Raw genomic sequence first — 21845 nt, forward strand, 5'->3', positions numbered from 1 at the left:
ATTTCAAATACACATTTTAATATTTAATATACTTTTGTCCTGGTCCTTACTTTCGATATAATTTATCAATAACAGATATAAAAAACTTTTATAGTGAGTTTTTAGCCGTATCGCCCAGCCTTAAATTTATTGTATTAGATCTCTTAATATTGTGTATATTAAAGATTACTGGAAATCATCTATAAATAATCTTAGATGTCTGATTGGGGAAATTGTATACTTGTGCATCAAATGTCAAGTCACTCTAAAAAGGTAGCATAGTCTCTGCTTTGTTTTGAGTCTGTCTCACCAGATCCTATCTGATGACCCGATGAACCCAAAGGCGTTTGTTTAACTGATCCTTGACAGAAGCTGTGAATAAATTACTTTGGAGACTTGCAACAGCAGCAGGGTGCTGACACATATTGAAATGTATTTCAGGTGATTGTGTGGCGTTTCCCCTCTTGACAGGTAAAGGTCGGCGAGAGAGAAAACTAGCGTGGCATAGGGAAGTGTTTTCATCCCAGGCCAGCAGCTCCTGTTAGGACGTACTTGTACTGGGCCATTTGTGCTGTGCTGGACTTTCTCTTAAAGCATGTGTGCTGCAAAGGGCTACTTTGAAATGCCCTTTAAAGCAATCACTAATATTCTATATTGAACACTACTAAGCAAATTTTATGTAGCTGCAGAGGACCTGAACTAGAAACCCAGAGATGTGTACAACTGTAAGTACCGTATTTTTCAGACTTTAAGGCCCACTTAAAATCTCCATTTTCTCATCACTCGACAGTGCGCCTTATAACTCGGTGCGCCTAAAGTACGGAATAACTTTGGTTGCGCTTACCGACCTCGAATCTATTTTATTTGGTAAATGGTGAAATGATAGTGTGACCAGTAGATGGCTGTCACGCATAAGAGGTACGTGAAGACTGCAATATGACTCGAGATGAAAATATAGAACATTACACACGGCGCTCAATCTATCAAAATGTTTTAGTATGACTTTGGTAAGATATGAAGCCGCACCGCTTGATGGATTGTACTGTGCTTCAACATACGAGTATTATTATGGTGTGTGTATAAGGTAAGACATATCTGGCGTTTGTTTTGCATAATGTTTCACAATATTATACAAAAGCAACTTTTCTTACCTTCTGGTACCTGTTGATCTGTATTTGAGATCTGCATAACTCTGCCTTTGTAGTCTGTGCCGACACCGTAGTCGATAAGCTTCTTCTTTTTCCTCTATGTTGCATTCATCATCCGCTCTTGCCATTTCTAATATAAAGCAGTGTAAAGTTCTTGTCTGTCAGTAAACTCGCCATGAAAGTGCTAAAACCTACCGGTATAGTGAGTATACATTATTCACCCAAAGAACTTCAGTTATTAGAGTTCCGGTCGGACGGTTTTTCACGGGACACATTTCCAGCGTTGTTGTTGCACTAGTGAGCCACAGATGAGGAGATGCTGCTCCGTTATTGATTTAAGTAAAGTCTGAATGTCATTAAAACAGTTAGCTCCGTCTTTTGACACTTCTTCCACTCCCGTCCTTGCACGCTACACCGCTACAACAAAGATGACGGGGAGAAGACGCTGTCGAAGGTGAGCCACATAAATAAGACCGCCCACAAAACGGCGCATCCTGAAGCGACTGTCAGAAAGCGGCTTGAAGATGATCTGTAAAACATCATCTATGCAACATTTTGACCAAAGAACCACTGTTACCGTATTTTTTGGAGTATAAGTCACTCCGGAGTATAAGTCGCATAATAAAGAAGGAAAACATAAATTGCACTGGAGTATAAGTCGCATTTTTTGGGGAAATGTATTTGATAAAGCCCAACACCAAGAATAGACATTTGAAAGGCAATTTAAAATAAAGAATAGTGAACAGGCTGAATAAGTGTACGTTATATGACTCATAAATAACCAACTGAGAATGTGCCTGGTATGTTAGTGTAACATATTATGGTAAGACTCATTCAAATAACTAACATATAGAACATGCTATACGTTTAACAATTTGTCACTTCTAATCGCTAAATCCGATAATCTTGTACGTCTACTCTCTTACGTGAATGAGCTAAATAATAATATTTGATATTTTACAGTAATGTGTTAATTTCACACACAAGTCGCTCCTGAGTATAACTCGAACCCCGGTCAAACTGTAAAAAAAACTGCGACTTATAGTCCGAAAAATATGGTACATGTTATGTAGACAAGGAAGTGTTTTACATTTAGAAAACAAATACATATGACCCCTTTGCGCCCTATAACCCTGTGCGCCTTTTGTATGAAAATAGACCTGACTAGACTCACCGGCAGTGCGCCTTATAATCCGGTGCGCCCTATGGTCCGGAAAATACGGTAACCAGCGTAATTAAGGATTTTCGTTATGACACTCGTGGTTTCAGACAGACTTAAAACCTTTGCTACTGCACGTCAATATTGGCTTCAAATACACAATGAAACACATTTTACATATTGCAAGCTGAGGCCCCAGCACTTGCATATTTCGCCAAAAATTGTCTTCTAAACGGTCTTCTTCTTCATAAAGACAGGAGAAAGAAAATGAGTACAAGCAAAGCCGAATCATCGCATGTGACGGAATCTTGAAAGTAAACATTTGTCGCTTCTGCCTTATGTCACTGCTGACAAACGACAAGGGTTGATGACGTTGCGAGACACCAGCAATACTTCGCCAAGGCACTAAATGCTAGAGCCAAGGGGCATGGTCAAGTGGAAGAGGTCCTAAAGAGGAGGGAGAATTGGAGTTGAGCCTATGTTATGTTGTTGCTGTAGCTGCAAGTGTCCTAACTGGTCCAGAAGATGTTTCTGTGCTTATTTTTTTATCTGCGACCTCAGTCTGCCCAGGAATTTTAACTCCAGCACCTTGTTTTGCGGTATTGCAGAAACCGCCGGATGTTGTTCTATCAAACAAGACACACTGGCCTGCTATTCCACCTGTTTAAGACCAACACGTTTGTCATGCTTCTGTTGTTCCAGTACCGCGTCGGGCAGCTGTACATGATCAGCAAACACAGCCATGAGCAGAGCGATCGAGGGGAAGGTGTGGAGGTGGTCCAGAATGAACCCTATGAAGACCCCAATCATGGCCAGGGACAGTTCACAGAGAAACGCCTCTACCTCAACAGGTCAGTGTTTTGTCTTAGGAGTGAACACATATTTTTCAACTACTGGTGTGATTTTTGTAGTGATGACTACTTAAAGGGGAACTGCACTTTTATTTTTTTAATTTTATCATCCACAATCCCTACATTAGACATGAACACGTTATTTTTTATGCACTATAACTTATAAATAATCATTAGCAAAAGTAGGAGTCGCTCTCTTGGTCGGTTGCAATCACGTGACCTAAAGGCACTTCCGGATTTTAGGCAATGGTCTCGAGTCCCATTAGGGCGTTTATTTACCTGTTTCAGTGCAGATTTGGGCGTATTTTGAATGGTTTGGAAGCAAATATACAAGCGATCATGAACAAAATCTGTAAAATGGGATGAAGTGGATTTATACATTTATTTTGAATGATTTAAACCATTCATCATCACAAACATTAGTGCTCACCTCTACCTCACTTTATCGACACTTGAAAGGATTGTAAGAAGAAAAGATTGGAGGCACATGTCTTTACATCTGGAGGGTCCACAAATTAAGCATTAAACCATGAAAGACAATGTTGTATTTATTTGTGCATCGCTACGCAATATACAGTACGGGCCAAAAGTTGGGACACACCTTCTCACTCACAACCCCATTGATAAAGCAAGATCAACACTGATAAGGCACACCTGTGAAGTGAAAACCATTTTAGGTGACTGCCTCTTGAAGCTCATTGAGAGAATGCCAAAAGTGTGCAAAGCAGTAGTCAGAGCAAAGGGTGGCTATGTTAAAGAAACTAGATTATGTACCATGTTTTCAGTTATTTCACCTTTCATATGTTCATTCATAGTTTTGATGCCTTCAGTGACAAACGACAATGTAAATAGTCATGAAAATAAAGAAAATGCATTGAAGGAGAAGGTGTGTCCAAACTTTTGGCCTGTACTGTATTTGATTGACATAACGAGTGCTGTGCTGCTGTGATCGTGAAAAAAAGGCATGATGACTGCAATCAGTCAAAAATTAACACTGCTACTACCAGCATTTTATTAAATATAAACAGATTAATGACGTAGTATTGACAATTAACATTTTACACCACAATTGAAACAATTTAAATAATACCAATAGTAATAACTGTTATTTACTTCTATCAACATTACTTTTGATTGATAGTATCATTTAAAATGTAGCAATACATACATTCATTATTGACTATTAAAATAATAATTTGATTATATGATAGGATAGCCTTCATTCTTCCCACAATGGGGAAATTATTCTGTTGCAGTATAAGACCCTTGGCCATGTCTGATTTAGTTATTTTGTAGATATTTTTGATATCTTGCTAAATCTGTCAAAAATAGACCGCTCCCACCCGCCTCCCCAGGACACAAACTATCAATCTAATTTGGATCAACACCAAATTGTTGACATGTTGCAATATCACCAAATGTGAGTATCCACACACCAATATTTACTGTAATGAGCTCTACTTGTTTAGTTTCATGGATTTTGTTTAGGTCATAATTTAAACAAAAACAATTGCCAATTAGCAATACAGTCAGCCACTGCAGTGTGATATGATCCATGAAGTTTAATGTGCATTCAACCTGCCAATGGCGGGATGAGGGAAAGGGAGAACCTATGGCAGGACGAGAGAAAAGCAGTGGACAAAGTGCTGCGGGCAACTTATTTGAGCACAATCACCTGTGTCAGCATTCACCGTGCTGGGGGGACCATAATGCTGGGTCAGCAAAGTGCTAAGAAAAAATAACGTAGAAGCAAAATAACTTGCTACCATTCATATATGCAACAAGAAAAATTCCTAGTTTGTGAACCCGTTCTCAAACAATGGCAATAAAAAGTATTCTGATTCTGATATTTTCTTGTAAAGTATAGACTTGGAATACTTCCTGTTGGCAAAATGTGCAGCATATAGAGATTTTAGATTGTATATTAAATGGCTAATGTCAAACCTTCACCATTGACTATTTAAACCAGAGGTGTCCAAACATTTTCCAGCGAGGGCCACAGACAAAAATTGAAGGATGCGAGGGCCACTTTTATACATTTTGAATAAAGAAGGAAAAAAACATATATAAATCGCACTGGAGTATAAGTCGCATTTTTTGGGGAAATGTATTTGATAAAACCCAACACCAAGAATAGACATTTGAAAGGCAATTTAAAATAAAGAATAGTGAACAGGCTGAATAAGTGTACGTTATATGACTCATAAATAACCAACTGAGAATGTGCCTGGTATGTTAGTGTAACATATTATGGTAAGAGTCATTCAAATAATAATGAAAAATACTCCAACCAAAACAATGTAGATGAACATATGCTGACATTTGAAAAAAACTTTGACATCTTAGCTTTGTGTTATAGATAAAAGCAATAACATAATTAATGATTATTTTAATAATGATTTTATTTGTATTAACTGTGCTCGAAAGTAAGCTTGTATTTACTAATATTGCTATACCGTCAATTGAAACGCTTTTAAGAGCTTTAGTACACTCAAAAACATCATGTCTCTCAAGAAATTTGTACACTTTTTCGTCATGACAGGACACACGGAAATCATTAAAGACCTTATACAGTAAGGTTGTCGGCCATTTTGGTTTTCAGGTCCCATTTTTGGGGGATTTGGTCCAGTTTCATTTTTCATAGTTTTTTGTTCTAATTTGGGACCTGTTTAGTTTGTCTATAGAATGTGTCGCAGGCCGATAAAAACCGAGCTGCGGGCCGCTAAATGGCCCCCGGGCCGCACTTTGGACACCGCTGATTTAAACTTGATTTGGAAACAGTCAATGGCACTGAATTAAAATACTCTCTTGCACACACGTTTTAAAGTTAAGTTAAAGTACCAATGATAGTCACACACACACTAGGTGTGGTGAAATTTGTCCTCTGCATCTGACTCATTCCCTTGTTCACCCCCTGGGAGGTGAGGGGAGCAGTGAGCAGCAGCGGTGGCTGCGCCCGGGAATCATTTTGGTGATTTAACCCCCAATTCAAACCCTTGATGCCGAGTGCCAAGCAGGGAGGTAACGGGTCCCATTTTTATAGTCTTTGGTACGACTCGGCCGGGGACGCAAGATGGCCTCAAAATCATTTTTTGCTGCTTGTGTACCAAAAGTAACTTATCAAAGTATTTTTTACTAGCTGGTAAGTCAGTGTGGACCTGAAACGTGTTAGCTCTCCCCTTCTGATTGTTGTTGTTTATCATTTAGCCTGATTCCATCCAATCTCAGCATCCTCAGTACAGAATGGATTATTAAGTTCAACACTATAAAACAATACCTTTTTTCTTTGTTTGGACCTTTTCCAATCCAGCTATCTTTTTCTAGTATTTTTATTGTATTTTTGCCAGCTTTGCATGGCGGCAAAACTGGGCAGCCACCCACCATGCTCACAAGCTTGGCAACATGGGGCTGGAAAATATGTATTTAAAAGTGTTGAGTGGGGATGTGGAGAAATCAACAGATTGCAGTGAAGGAGGAGTGTGGCGCTTACACAGAGCGGGAGAAGGAAGTACGGTATATACACAAGATGCATCATTTCTAATCCTCTACAGTTGATTCAGTAGTCACTTTGTAGTGCCATTGTCAGTCAAAGGAGGTGCAGAATTCTGCATTTGTTATGTTGTGCTTTAGGTTCACATGTATAATCTAGTTAGATGCGAGACAAGAGCTGTATTAAAGTCTGCAAGATAATGCTCACTTTTAAATGAAACTCTGACAGCTGTTAATTTACAGTTGAATGTGTATAAAGAAAAATATACAATGTGGGAACCACTTTGATATTTAAGTAAAGAATGTCAAACTCATTTTAGCTCGAGGGCCACATAAAGGAAAATCTATTCCCATGCGGGCCGGACTGGTAAAATCATGGCATAATAACTTAAAAATAAAGACAACTTCAAACATAGAACAAGTACATTCTGAAAATGTTCATACTACAAATAATCCTCTTGGCAAAACACTTGACGCAAGTTGAAAACTCGAGGGCAAACATTGGTGCCGTTTCGAAAACTCCATGAAGAACACAATGAACTTGGACTTTGTCAGTGTTTTTACAAAGCCCTTAAACTTTAAGCACATCCTGTTTAGCATTCTAATGTTAGCAGTTTATTAAAAATGTTTGGAAAAGCAGCAGATTATTTTGACAAACTGCCGCATTGGTGATATCCGCATACTGCCACAACACGTTCATTTATCATCATTCAAATATCACAATTAGGGCTGCAACTAACGATTAATTTGATAATCGATTAATCTGTCGATTATTACTTCGATTAATCGGATAAAAGAGAGACTAAATTTCTATCCTTTCCAGTAATTTATTGAAAAAAACAGCATACTGGCACCATATTTATTTTGATTGTTTCTCAGCTGTTTGTACATGTTGCAGCTTATAAATAAAGGTTTATTAAAAATAAAATAAAAATACAAAAAATAAAAATTGCCTCTCCGCATAGCATAGATCCAACAAATCGATGACTAAATTAATCGCCAACTATTTTTATAATCGTATTTAATCGATTAGTTGTTGCAGCCCTAATCGCAATTATAAAAAACATGTCAGTTATCAAAACGACACCATAGCTTTGTGATGTGGCTTTTGTGAACAAAGCCTGCCGGGACTTAAAGACCTTGTTTTTTAATTCTTTCACCTTCTGTAGCCTTTGTTCCGTGTCCATAGTCTGTGTTTCTTAGACATGTCATAGTGCCTTCTTAGATGATATTCTTTCATTACAGCCACACTTTCTCCACACAGAAGACACACAGATTTGCCTTTTAGCTCCGTGAACATGAACTCTGCCTCCCACCTGGCTTGAAACCACCTGTTCTCACCTTCTACCTTCCGTTTAGCCATTATTGGGGAGGGAGGTTGCTGAAAGTTGACTTCTGCCCTGAATGCTGATGAATAATGAAGCCGAGGCCCGCTTGCGGTGCTGCAGTGAGTTTGCGGGCTACCGTTGCATTGTGAGGAATGGAGTATTGGTGCATGCAAAACAGCAGCAGGCGGCTGTGGCCTGCGGGCCGGATCTAATACTAATCAAATATCATCCCGGGGGCCCATAGATAATTCATCCACGGGCCGGACCTGGCCTGCGGGCCTTGACTTTGACACCTAAGTGCTAATGGAACCGATGCCAGCTAGTGTGGATGACGGATGGTGTATTTTCAAAACCTCACTCCCTGACTTCTATAAGAGCAGTGCTTGACACTGATTACGTTTCCATGTACTAAATTTGTCTGATTTTTACAAATAATTCAGCTCAAAAAAACATTCTACAACCCATGGAAACTTCTTAATCCGATGGTGTTTGGCTTTTGAAAAGTCTGACTAACACACCTCGATTATGCAATTGAAAACCAAATCTCTTGAGTGGGTGCTTGCCCCCGAAGGAGACCTTTCTTGTCGCGCATGCGCCGGTCTCAACAAGTACATACCATTCAATAAAAAAAAAATAGGCTACATCTTGAATGATCAGGGGACTATTTGCTTCACAAATTAAAAGAATGCAACATTTTGACTGGAGGCACACGGCGTATGGACACTGGGACGTCACAAGTAGATGAGAAAATACAAATAAACTATTTGAAAAATAAGACTAATTTAGATGAGTCAGCTCTTTACCTTGTGCTGCTGGAGTCAACTCTCATTCAGGGGATTTATGGTTGCCAAATCAAGCTCGGTTGTGCATGGCCGGACAGCACGGATGGCCACAAATATACAAACATAAATACAGTGTAACTAAAGAAAAAATACAAACATTATACATTTTTACAGTAGTTTTATTCTATTCACCCAACTATATGACAACCCTAAATGTAGGAAGGTCCTTTTTCAAACAAGTGGACTTGGTTGACTCGTGTTTGCAAAACAAAGGCTTCGGTAGAAGTTGTTTGGCACCACCTGTTGGTTTGCATTTCCAAATCACCCGTCCCAGACTTTAAGACGACTTGTCTTTTTCACACTTTTCTCTATGAAAATACAGTATATATGGTTGTTTTTGGTATTTTGTGATATTCTGTACCATTTCTGCCACAGGGCAATAATAAGTGAGCAGACACCACTGCTCTAAATGATAAATACATCAATAATTTAAATCAAATACATTTTGATAGTCTTTCAAAAATGTTGCAGATAATGCAGCATTCATACTGTTCATACAATTCTAAAGGGTATAGTTACATGTTGAATTTATTTGGTTGATTTACTTTCCACGGTCAAGTAGCTGCTGGTCATGCTTATACACCTGGCATAAGGTTAGGGCATCCTTAAAATAGCATTACTGTAACAAAAAAAAAAAGCATCCAATGTTCTTTTCCCAAACCCCATTCGGTTCCACTTTGTGTCATGAGCAAAAATAAACAAAATGAGGCCTTTTTTCTTCAAGATTGGTGCAGCATCATAATCATCATGTCTACCTGTTTCCATGTGTCTTTGCAGTAAACTTCCTAGCTGGGCTCGAGCTGTGGTTCCTAAAATCTTTTACGTGACAGAGAAGGCGTGGAACTATTACCCTTACACAGTCACAGGTGAGTTTTGGGTTTTAGAAGTAAATAAGCAGATTTGCCGTTTCTGGGGTACGCAGACTTAGTCAGAATTCCTCCGTTTTAGTCCCCCGGTCAGTGTTAACAAACATGAAATGGTGGAAGGGATTGTCAATCATCCATAATTGCCATCTTTGGAGGTGGTATCAGAGCCAGTGTGATACGATGAGTTGCTGATATGAACTTCCAGTTCTCTTGTCTACTGTTCATACGACTCTGATACGGCCATTTTCCTGCATGTTTGTGTGAAAATATTTGCCTATACGTCTCCCATAGAACCCAACCTAGCTACAGTTGTGCCCATCCCATCTTTGTTACAGCCCAAATATTACCTGAACCTCAGAGAAAAATTGTTTAATGTTGGCACTGTTCATACAACCTTAGAAAAGGACTTCTTTTGAGGGCAATGTGAAATGGGCCACACATTGCGGTTTGCTGGGGAAGCTGCTTGGTAGGGTCATCCATACTTCCTGGTCTCTGGCCGTGTCTTCCAGTTCCACTTGGGACCTCTCGGGAGACTAAGCTCCTCACCCTGTCTCTTATGCCGAGTTAGTCCACAAACATCTTCACTAAACGCTGAAGGTCACAGCTTGATGAGGCCATAAGAACGATCATCTTCAAATACGCGATGAGATTCTATGGCCCCTAAACCGTTAAACCATTACCCTGTAGTACCCACTACAGGACACTGTTAAAAGGCTTTTCAAAGTCCACAAAGGACATATGGACCGATTGAACAAACTCTAAAGCATCCTCCATTATCCTTGCTAAGTTGTAAAGCCGGTCCAGGAAGTAAACAATATTGCACCTACTATAGTTTAGGTTTTACTAACGGTCATACTCTCCAGCAAATGGAATCGACTTTCCCAGGGAGACAGGAGGATAATTCGCCATCAATGTATTGCATCACTTGGTTGCAAGTTAAGTTGTCATCCATTATACCGCAAACCTGTTTTGTAAAAAGAACATCCTTGCAAGAATGGCTATAAAAATCTAGGTTGACAAATGGTTTTACCGACTGTAAAACTACGCATGAACAATACAAACTAGTGAATGTATTAAGAGTCATTCATTTATTCAGTTGACATCATAGCAAGGATATTTGATGCCCGGTTGAGGAAAGGGCTGCATACAACGCTCCATGCAACAAACCGTGCTGACATTTAACGACTAGATTCAGGTTTGATGGTGACTCAGTGATCACACTGTCGCACGTGATTGTGCAGCTTGTGTTCATCACTTGGTCTCAGTTTGCCAAAAGAGCGGGGAAAACGCCAACATGTTACTGACATGATAACATATTCAGCCAACAATGTATTCGTACATGTTACAAATTAGATGTCAAGTGACAATTATGTGGCTTTTTGAAATTTTGTCTAATTTTCTGTTTTTGTTGTGCTTTTCTGGACATGGCCTGACGTCTATCTACCATGCAATAGAATATACTGTAAGTATAACATTTTGTCTTATTGTTTGCATCACATACTGATATTAGTCTTGCTATTTGTGGACCGCAGTGCAATAATGGCTTACTTGGTTTCGCAGGAAGTTTAGTGAACTTGTGGTCAGTTCGCACACATTTTTAGCCTGCTTGTTCTTGTAAGCCGTTCACCTGCTGTCAAGTTTAAAATATAGTGTAACTACAGTCAATTAACCTCTTTTTAGTAATGTTTATCATCTCTTATCACATGTTTTAAAGAGATGCTTGTTTAGAAAGACATGTTTTTGTTTACATAACCATGATCATAACATCAAAGGTGTTTAATAAACAAGTTTAAATATATACAGTACAGGCCAAAAGTTTGGACACACCTTCTCATTAAATGCGTTTTCTTTATTTTCATGACTATTTACATTGTAGATTGTCACTGAAGGCGTCAAAACTATGAATGAACACACGTTGAGTTATGTTTCTTAACAAAAACAGGGGAAGTAACTGAAAACATGTTTTATATTCTAGTTTCTTCAAAATAGCTACCCTTCGCTCTGATTACTGCTTTGCACACTGTTGGCATTCTCTCAATTTTCAAGCACACCTGCGAAGTTAAAACCATTTCAGGTGACTACCTCTTGAAGCTCATTGAGAGAATGCCAAGAGTGTGCAAAAAAGTAATCAGAACAAACGGTGGCTATTTTGAAACAACTACAATATGCACCTGGGGATAGGTTGATTGGCAACACTAATTGGCCCTAGTGTGTGAATGTGAGTGTGAATGTTGTCTGTCTATCTGTGTTGGCCCTGCGATGTGGCGACTTGTCTAGGGTGTACCCCGCCTTCCGCCCGAATGCAGCTGGACAATCATGCATTACATACTATACATTACCTTTTGCACTATATTAATTTATATTATGTGTTGTCAACTTTGTACTTTTTTATGTTATTGCCTGAAATAAATAATTAAATGAAATGAAAAAATTAAATGCGATAGGCTCCAGCACCCCCCGCGACCCCAAAAGGGACAAGCGGTAGAAAATGGATGGGTGGGGATATAATATAAAACATGTTTTCAGTTATTTCACCTTTTTTTAAGTACATAACTCCTCATGTGTTCATTCAGAGTTTTGATGCCTTCAGTGACAATCTACAATGTAAATAGTCATGAAAATAAAGAAATCGCATTGAATGAAAAGGTGTGTCCAAACTTTTGGCCTGTACTGTGTATATTTCTTTAATTCTTGCTCATGCAAAATAGAACAAGGGTAATCCAGATTAAAAATTAATATTTAAACATGAATCATTGAAATTGATCCTCAGCATCCTCCTTATCCTCTGATTATTTGGATGTTGATAATGTAATTGTTTGGCAACACTAATAAGCATGTGTGTGTATATATGTGCATTACTAGTTAAAAAACATGAGTATTTCACTGTCTCACATGAAATCACAGAAATTCCGTATACGTGTAGATATTTTTAATTTAAACATTCACATTCAACTGAGTCCATGTCCTAAAATTCTGCGATTTCCAAGGAGTGAATGCAACTATGGCGGCACTCCACATTTTAATAACACACATGCCTGTGAATAACCCCATGGACACGTTAGTTATGTATGGTATCGGCCTTCTTTTTGCATCTGTGTGCCTTTCATGCAAGATGAGACATGTCACCAGCGTGAGTCACACTCATTTTATGATTTTACACTTGCACACTTTGTTTGCATTGTTTAATCTTATGGTCAGCATAATTATAAAGATAATCAAATATATATTTTTAGAAGGCATTTAGTTTTAAGAGACTTTTTAAATTGCAGATCATAAACTGTTTTAAACCTAATTAAGGCAATCTGTTATTGAGATTGATGGCTTTTTATTGAAGTTTAAAATATGCATGCTCTCTTTTCAGTGCTCCTTCCTTCCAAAGTTCTCCATTCACATAGAGACCAAATACGAGGACAACAAAGGCTCCAATGATAATGTGAGTGCAGTCTTTTTGCTTTTGGCTTCCAGTCTAAATCCTTTCATTTTTTTAAAAGCCGCCCAAAAAACCAACACAGTTTAAAGAATATCATATTGCAGATATATTTATTGAAAGCACGACATGAGCAAAAACATCCAGACGTTTTGGCAAGGCGTAATCCATTTGCAGGAGATTTGAGAGTCTGCCAAAAACTTCTCAAGCTCACTCCTCATTTCACAAATGTTTTTAATCAACAGTACAAGCTAACCCTGTTTGGACAGGGTAGTGGGGGCTCTTAGGGTGATCTTAGGGTGTGTTCGTTCACTTTTGTCTAAATGCGGCAAATTTGGCACAGGTGTAGCTCAGGGCATACTTAAATAATTTGGCTAGGGCGCCCGCGCCGGTGACCTTTGGGGTGGCCACCACCTGAACACGCTTTTGCCTCTACATTTGAACCAGATGAGCTACAAATCCAAACTTGGTGTCTATTTCATGTTTTTTGACAAATAGAAATATGATGGAAAAATCATCTTTTACGGAGTCTGTATTATTCTTTTATTCATTATTTTTGTTACCATCTAAAAATGGATTATGTCCTCAGAAATGTGAATGTACAGTCATTTAGATCAGGGATCTTCAACATTTTTTTCACCAGGCACTGGTTTATTGTAGGCATTGTTTTCACGAACCAGTCTTCCACGTGTGACTGATAAATACAGCAAAAATAAGTATGAAAAATACGACTCCATTAGTGGGGGCCTTGTTCTTGTACAATGAGATGGTCCCGACAGGTTGATCATATGATATACCATCAACCTGCTCGGGACTGCAGATGGAAAAAATAGCCTTTGGCTACAATATGGCACATTTATATTGTATACGTTCATTAATGTGCAATGACATGGATATAATAAATGGCGACTTCCTCTCAAAGGCAAAAATTAGGTCGGAGAAAATGCAGTCGTTTGTAAATTATTTTTTTCTCTGCGGCCCAGTGGTACCGGTCCTCGCACCGGTGGTTGGGTACCAGTGATCTAGATGAATGGTTCTCAAAGTTACACGAAGTGTGACCTTCAAAAATGTTTGCTTTTAAAGGCCTACTGAAATGAATTTTTTTTATTTAAAAGGGAATAGCAGATCCATTCTGTGTCATACTTGATAATTTCACGATATTGCCATATTTTTGCTGAAAGGATTTAGTAGAGAAAATCGACGATAAAGTTCGCAACTTTTGCTCGCTGATAAAAAAAAACCTTGCCCCTACCGGAAGTAGCGTGACGTCACAAGCGGTAGTGCTGCTCACAATTCCCCGTTGTTTACAATGGAGCGAGAGATATTAGGAGCGAGAAAGTGACGATTACCCCATTAATTTGAGCGAGGATGAAAGATTCGTGGATGAGGAACGTTAGAGTGACGGACTAGAATGCAGTTCAAGAGATATCTTTTTTCGCTCTGACCGTAACTTAGGTACAAGCTGGCTCATTGGAATCCACACTCTCTCCTTTTTCTATTGTGGATCACGGATTTATATTTTAAACCACCTCGGATACTATATTATATCCTCTTGAAAATGAGAGTCGAGAAGGCGAAATGGACATTAACAGTGACTTTTATCTCCACGACAATACATCGACGAAGCTCTTTAGTATGAGCTAAAGTGATAGCATCTGTCTCAAATGCAGATAGAAACAAAATAAATAAATCCCTGACTGGAAGGATAGACAGAAGATCAACAATACTACTATCAGGAGACACCGAACCAAACACTGGACATGTAAATACACGGTTAATGCTGTGCCGCCTGTCGAAGCCTAGCAATGCTGTTGCTAATGACGCTAACCTAGCAACGGGACCTCGTCAGAGCTATGATAAAAACATGAGCGCTCCACCTACGCCAGCCAGCCCTCATCTGCTCAACACCCGTGCTCACCTGCGTTCCAGCGATCGACGATGCGGTCGGCGGCCCGGAGACGTAGGAAGTCAAGGTGAGGTCGCCGGCGCTAGCGTCTGCTATACAACAAAGTCCTCCTTGTTGTGTTGCTACAGCCAGCCGCATACACCGATCCCACCTACAACGTTCTTCTTTGCAGCCTCCATTGTTCATTAAACAAATTGCAAAAGATTCACCAACACAGATGTCCAGAATATTGTGGAATTTTGTCGAAGAAAACAGAGTGTCCAATAGGGTCCAAACACTTCCGTGGACCTCTCAATGTCACGCGCATAAGTCATCCTCCAAAGGCGTTTTGAACCGGAAGTTCCCCGGGAAATTTAAAATTGCACTTTATAAGTTAACCCGGGCGTATTGGCATGTGTTGCAATGTTAAGATTTCATCATTGATATATAAACTATCAGACTGCGTGGTCGGTAGTAGTGGGTTTCAGTAGGCCTTTAAAGTACCAACATGTTTACTACCTTGCACTTATTGTCACGGTTTAGCTTTGAATATATGGCTTTTGCCGTATAAAGTAAGTTAAACATTAACACTTCAGAAATAGGAAAGACATTTTGACATTGAAACATTTGTATTTGTTCAGTTATTTCATATGTAACCATATGTCTCTTTTTATAATCTAATAAGAACAACACTGATCCTCCTAAGATCCTGTGTACTACTAGTGATACTTTTTTCAACCACTGTACTCAATTAGAACATGGAAGGTTTTTCAATCCTAATGGGATGTTTTGTTTTCGGCCCCAAATAGTGGACTTCTTTTCAGTTGATTGCCACAAAATTAAACTGCATTAATACTTGTGTTGGTGTGATTTTCAGGATATAATACTATCATTCAAAAATACACTAACGCCTTACATACCAGAGTTGAAGAAAAATTGCTACTTTTTGGAACTTTTGCCCATCCACAATTCCTGTGAGACTCCTTTTCATCTATTCCGCCTATTAAAACCTTTAAAAAAAAAAAAAAAAAAAAAAAAAAAATTATTTTTTATTTTTTATATACATGCTGTTTATGTATGTAATAACCGGCACATTCATGATAACATGTTATAATTAGTGTTTTGGTAATTTTAAGCATTGCCATAACATTTTTCCTGGGCTTATTGTTTTCACAAAGCGCATAGCAACGAACGCTCCTTCCGTCATAGAGTACGCGTTCTGTTTGCTACCACAAACCATGGGAGTTGACCACAACTACTTTGGAATAAATAAGAATCCAAAACATTTTGAATTTTGAACCTGAATATATGAAGGATTTTAGAAGCTAAGCAGGCAAGAAGAAAAAGGTGAAACGTGCAGATGGGTGGCCGAGATAGTAAGGGGATACACATTCTGTTGGGGATAAATCTACATCAGCAGGACTTGGTGGTGTAGCAGCTGCACACGTCACCATTGACACAAAAGGCTTTATTCATGTAGTGCAGGGGTGTCCAAAGTGTGGCCCGGGGGCCATTTGCGGCCCGCAGCTAATTGTTTACCGGCCCGCCACACATTCTGCAAAATTGATAATATTGCAAAAATTTAAAAAAACATTTAATAAAAGTGGAATGAGGTGAAATCGAACAAGAAAAAGTTGCAATGTTGACACAAAGCTGCCATGCAGGCTGTTTTTTTTCTTTTGTCTTTATTTTTCTTTTTTTTGCCATTGCTAAAAAAAAAAAAAGGCTAAAAATCTATTACTTAAAAAATATCACTTTAAAATGTTTTATGTGGAAAAAATATTGCATATATTGTGTGGTTGCCATGAAAAAACATCAAAGTTTTATTTGACAAAAGAGCATAATACAAACAAAATAATAGTCCAAACGTAAAATTAACAGATATATCTGAAGTTGATCTCGTAATTTAAGTGTTAAAAGTTAAAAAAAACTAATAAAAATGTATCACTTTATGAGTGGGGCACCTTTTGTATCCCAAATATATTTAGTAGGATTTTATTTAACATTTCACTGTGATTACTCAAAAATATTAAAGAATTAAAATCAATGGTGTCCTGCATTATTGATCTTTTAGGGCTCTAATTACTAAATACTGCATATTTCAGTTTTGCTATAAAAAATAAAGTTGTCTGACAGAAAAGGCATAAAACCTTTTTTTTTTTTTTTTTTTTTTTTTACTTTATATCAACATGAAGTTGATATAGAGATTTACTGTAAGCGTTAAATAAAAAATAATAATAATAATTTGACTTATTTTTTACATTTTAATGACTGAGACCCTTTATGGTCCCCGGGAGCCCTAAATGTTAAAAATAAAAATAATCCATATATTTTGTTAAGGTTTGAAAATGAAACATTTCAACATGCTTAAATTTTTCCGTGTACGGCCCTCAGTGGAAAAAGTTTGGACACCCCTGATGTAGTGAGACAACACCGCTCCAAGAGACTGCACCAAAATAATTGTTTGCGCCAACAAACCCTGCAGTGGTAGAATCCTTTTTTCCACCTCCCCAAAATCAACTGGAAAATATGTTCCAGACCAACTGGTCCAGATGGACCACTGTCCATGGAGTAAGTCCCCATGATATTGATTTTGATACCTGTATATGGAGCACAAAGTGCTTGATATTGCAGCGATATACACAGTTGAGCTAACTGTGTACAAAGAAAAACATGAAAGGTAATACAGATTGACCTACAGTATTTTTCGGAGTATAAGTCGCTCCGGAGTATAAGTCGCACCGGCCGAAAATGCATAATAAAGAAGGAAAAAAACATAAGTCGAACTGGAGTATAAATTGCATTTTTGGGGGAAATTTATATGATAAAACCCAACACCAAGGATAGACATTTGAAAGGCAATTTAAAATAAGTAAAGAATAGTGAACAGGCTGAATAAGTGTACGTTATATAACTCATAAATAACCAACTGAGAACGTGCCTGGTATGTTAACGTAACATATTATGGTAAGAGTCATTCAAATAACTATAACATATAGAACATGCTATACGTTTACCAAACAATCTGTCACTCCTAATCGCTAAATCCGATTAAATCTTATACGTCTACTCTCTTACGTGAATAAGCTAAATATTTGATATTTTACGGTAATGTGTTAATTTCACACAAGTCGCTCCTGAGTATAAGTCGCACCCCCGGCCAAACTGTGAAAAAAACTGCGACTTATAGTCCGAAAAATACGGTACATGAAAGGTAATAGGCCAATCTGTATCACATTTGTATTGTGAGTGAGGAGCAAGACACTGTCACTATACCATAAAAGTAGTGTTGGGGTTAGCTCCTCCAAACCAATGTCGCTATAGCGTGGTTAATATGCAGGTCAGGGCATGTAAATGGGGTGTTGTTGGCGGTTTTTGGATGTTTGTTGTTTTTCAGAGAGGTTTATAGGAGAACTACAGTAAAATCCCCATTCCCTGCATTGTTAGCCCACTCGAAAGACATGTGTTCTTGTGTTAGATAAACATTGTGAATGATGGGCAAAATTCCCAAAAAGTACAGTTTCTCTTTACGCAAAGTGTGAGTATACATGCGGTACTAGCCCAGAGAGAGGAAAATGTAACTAAAGAGGGAAGGAAGGGTGCAAGTGAAGGGGGAAACGTATGTGGTCCGGAAGTGAGTGGGTGTAAATGAGGCCCTGTGCACTATTTGAATAGAGGGTGCTGTGCATGAAGAATTTCACATGTTCTGGTCAAAATCGAACAAGTGTATATACAAACATATACACACTTTAAAAGACCTATGATTATTCTAAAATACATTTTCAGTAACATTCTTCTTTGTGATCTAGAAAATATGTATTTTATATAATTTGGTGTAAATTTTGTTCTACCGCCCCTTTTCTACAACCCGCTTTCTGTGTATATCTGCAAACGGTTGGTGTGCATACGTTCTTGTTAAGATTGCAAATGAAAATCTCCATGCCCCACCTTCTTAAAGTATTTGGTTAATCCAGGGGTCGGCAACCCAACATGTTGAAAGAGCCATTTTGGACCAAAAATACAAAAAACAAATCTGTCTGGAGCCGCAAAAAAGTTAAAAGCCTTATGTAAGTGTTATAATGAAGGCAACACATGTTGTAAGTGTCTCAGAGGGTTAGATAACTAAATTACTGGCTTAAAACTGCCAAAGGTATAGATGTGTGTCCAAGTTAAAGGACTTGGATTTATTACAATATTTGAAAGCTGGGTAATGTTTGCTGTGGTCTGGAACAACATGGCACACAATCAGAAATGCAGCCCAATATTACATACAGATGGTGTGTCATGAGACATGCAAATATAAATTAAATACACAGAGGACATAAGTAAAGGAAATTAAATGAGCTCAAATATACCGACACGTGAAGTATAATGATGCAATATGAGGTATAATGATAGCCTAAATAGCATGTTAGCATTACACGCAAGTCCATAACATCAACAAAGCTCACCTTTGTGCATTCATGCACAGCATAAAACGTTTGGTGGACGAAAAGACAAAGGAGTGGCATAAAACATCTTACTGTGGCGGCATCAGAGAAAGTTGTACATGTAAACAAACTAGTTCAAGGACCGCCAAAATTAGTAGGACAAAACGGTACTGTCTTTAGTGAAGCATAAACACAAACATATTAAACAGTGGGCTTTCTAACAATTAGGAAGCTTTGTATTATGTTTGTCCTCCTACAGAAACATTATTAAAACAACAAATGTTTTTCCCCCAACTTTTTCCATTTTTGAAAAAGCTTCAGGAAGCCACTAGGGCGGCGCTAAAGAGCCGCGGTCAATGTTGACAAAACAGACAATAACATAATCACGCCACTGTTATTTTTGTCAGCCTATTCCACACAATTTTATGTTAAAAAAAAAACTGCATTAAGAGGCATCCCAACATGCGTGCAGCCTTGTGGTTTGGCGCTTTTAACACAAGTATCCAGAACATTTGTAAGTCAGAAAAAGGTTTAAGTCATCATAGGTCCCCTTTAAAAAATGTGTCCTATGATGTTGTGCAGTAGATAAAAATGTAGTCTCGAACAAATTGAAATATTGACTTAGCGGTTATACTTTTAGACATAAGAAAATTGTATAAATCCAGCATTTCAATAGTTGTCTGTGGAAAATGACAATTGTGTGAATTAGGCTGACAAAAATATTGTCTGATATTTGTACTGTAGCCTCAGACAGATAAATGAATGCTATGAAATAAACATACCTAATCCTGAAAGCAATTTGAACGTAGTGCAAAACAATTTCAGTGCAGCCAAATGTTTTGTATGTAGTAGACCAACATACTGTACATTTTCTTCTCTGTTCTTCTCAAACCTTCCTCTACACACCCTCATGTCTTTCGGTTGTGCTGTTTTGATCCACCCCTGCTTCTTTTGCCCTTCATCCTTGTGCACACATGCATGCTAACAACATGGTTATTATACCATCCACATTGTCACTTGCACAAGACAAAAACAACCACTTAAGAAATAAAGTATTTGCATTCAACATGGTGACAATGCTGGGACACAGAAAGAGGCACCGCATTTATCAGTAATACCAATGGAAACTGTTGGCCTAGACTTTCTTGGAAAACAACCGTCTTAACCCACAATGCGCAGGCAGAGAAAAGAGCCCTGAGTGAATTCACAATATTAATTATGGACTCCTGTCTGAAACATTCATTTACAGCTCAGGAATTCCAAGATGTAGTCTCACCCATGAGACCTTTTTTAAAAGAGAACTGCACTTTAATATTTTGCCGTTCACAATCCCTGTTCTCTTTTTTTGTGCATTCTAATTTACGGCTCAAAGTTGATGGCTAACAATGCAGGTAATAGAATTCAATCTCTTGCACCTTTTTTAAAGCGCTCTAAAAAAAATCCCCAAACCTTTTCTATACATACTATAAGTATATGTAATGTAGTAACAGGCACATTTATAATATGTAATATTTGCGTGATTGGTCGTTTTAATCATTTACGTGGCACATTGATTTCACGGAGTGCATCATACCACCATTTACTTAAACAATAACAACCACTACCAATCATGGCAGACTTCATGAGAGCCTTGATGACTACTTTGAGACAAATTAAGATCCCAAACCTTATTTTGTGAGCCTAAATATAAATAAGATGAGCTACGAGTTTTAGATGCTGAGTGATGAGCAGCTTTAGTGAAACACTGTGGCAGTACTGCCAAGTGCTAAACAAGAAATATGAACTACTAACATGATAAAACAATCACCTAATTTACAATAGTCAGCTCTCAAAACTTGTGTTTAGATAAATTCAGTATAATCATCACAGATGTATAAAACAAGGCAATGCAAACTAGCGTATGTTGGTGTTTTTGGAGTTGAATTGAATTTCAAAGATGACCAACTTCTCGGTTTATGACTACAACCTTTTACTGTAAAAGTGAGTGGCATGATTTATAATCTAGAATTAATTTTGATCTGTGATCAAGGCCCCGCTGAAAGTAGTTCCTCTGCGTTAGCCCTTAACTATAACAATGACAATCTAATACTTGGTTAATATGCAGATCAAAACATGTAAATGGAGTATTGTTTGCCCTTTTTGGATGTTTTTTAAGAGGGCTTTATGGGCGGAATACATTATTTTCATTAGCTAAATTGTTAGCCTTGTAATAGGAGCCGAATATTACAAAATAGAATGCATGAAAAATGGAAAAACGTGTTGTCTTACATAAAGATTGTGAACGATAGGCAAATTTTCCAATAAAGTGCTGTTCCCCTTTAACGGGGAGATCTGTATGTATTTCGCTGTAAGGACTGAAAGCTGGCCAGTTCACTGCTCATTTTGGAGTAATTCCTGTTCATCACACACTTTTGGATTATATGCTACAGAGTTTGCCTTTG

At 38.1% G+C, this 21845-nt stretch overlaps 1 protein-coding gene across 1 annotated transcript in view; it reads left to right on the forward strand.

The window, feature by feature from the left end:
• LOC133639244 (cytoplasmic phosphatidylinositol transfer protein 1-like) overlaps nucleotides 1-21845 on the forward strand; it is a 118561-nt gene that overhangs the window by 77332 nt on the left and 19384 nt on the right. The window contains exons 2-5 of the mRNA XM_062032421.1: nucleotides 2989-3137; nucleotides 9574-9662; nucleotides 11117-11124; nucleotides 13024-13095. Of these exons, the coding sequence (XP_061888405.1) occupies nucleotides 2989-3137; nucleotides 9574-9662; nucleotides 11117-11124; nucleotides 13024-13095 (318 nt within the window). The remainder of the gene's footprint in view (nucleotides 1-2988; nucleotides 3138-9573; nucleotides 9663-11116; nucleotides 11125-13023; nucleotides 13096-21845) is intronic.

The sequence above is a fragment of the Entelurus aequoreus genome, linkage group LG22, assembly GCF_033978785.1.
Source record: "Entelurus aequoreus isolate RoL-2023_Sb linkage group LG22, RoL_Eaeq_v1.1, whole genome shotgun sequence".
Lineage (NCBI taxonomy): Eukaryota > Metazoa > Chordata > Actinopteri > Syngnathiformes > Syngnathidae > Entelurus > Entelurus aequoreus.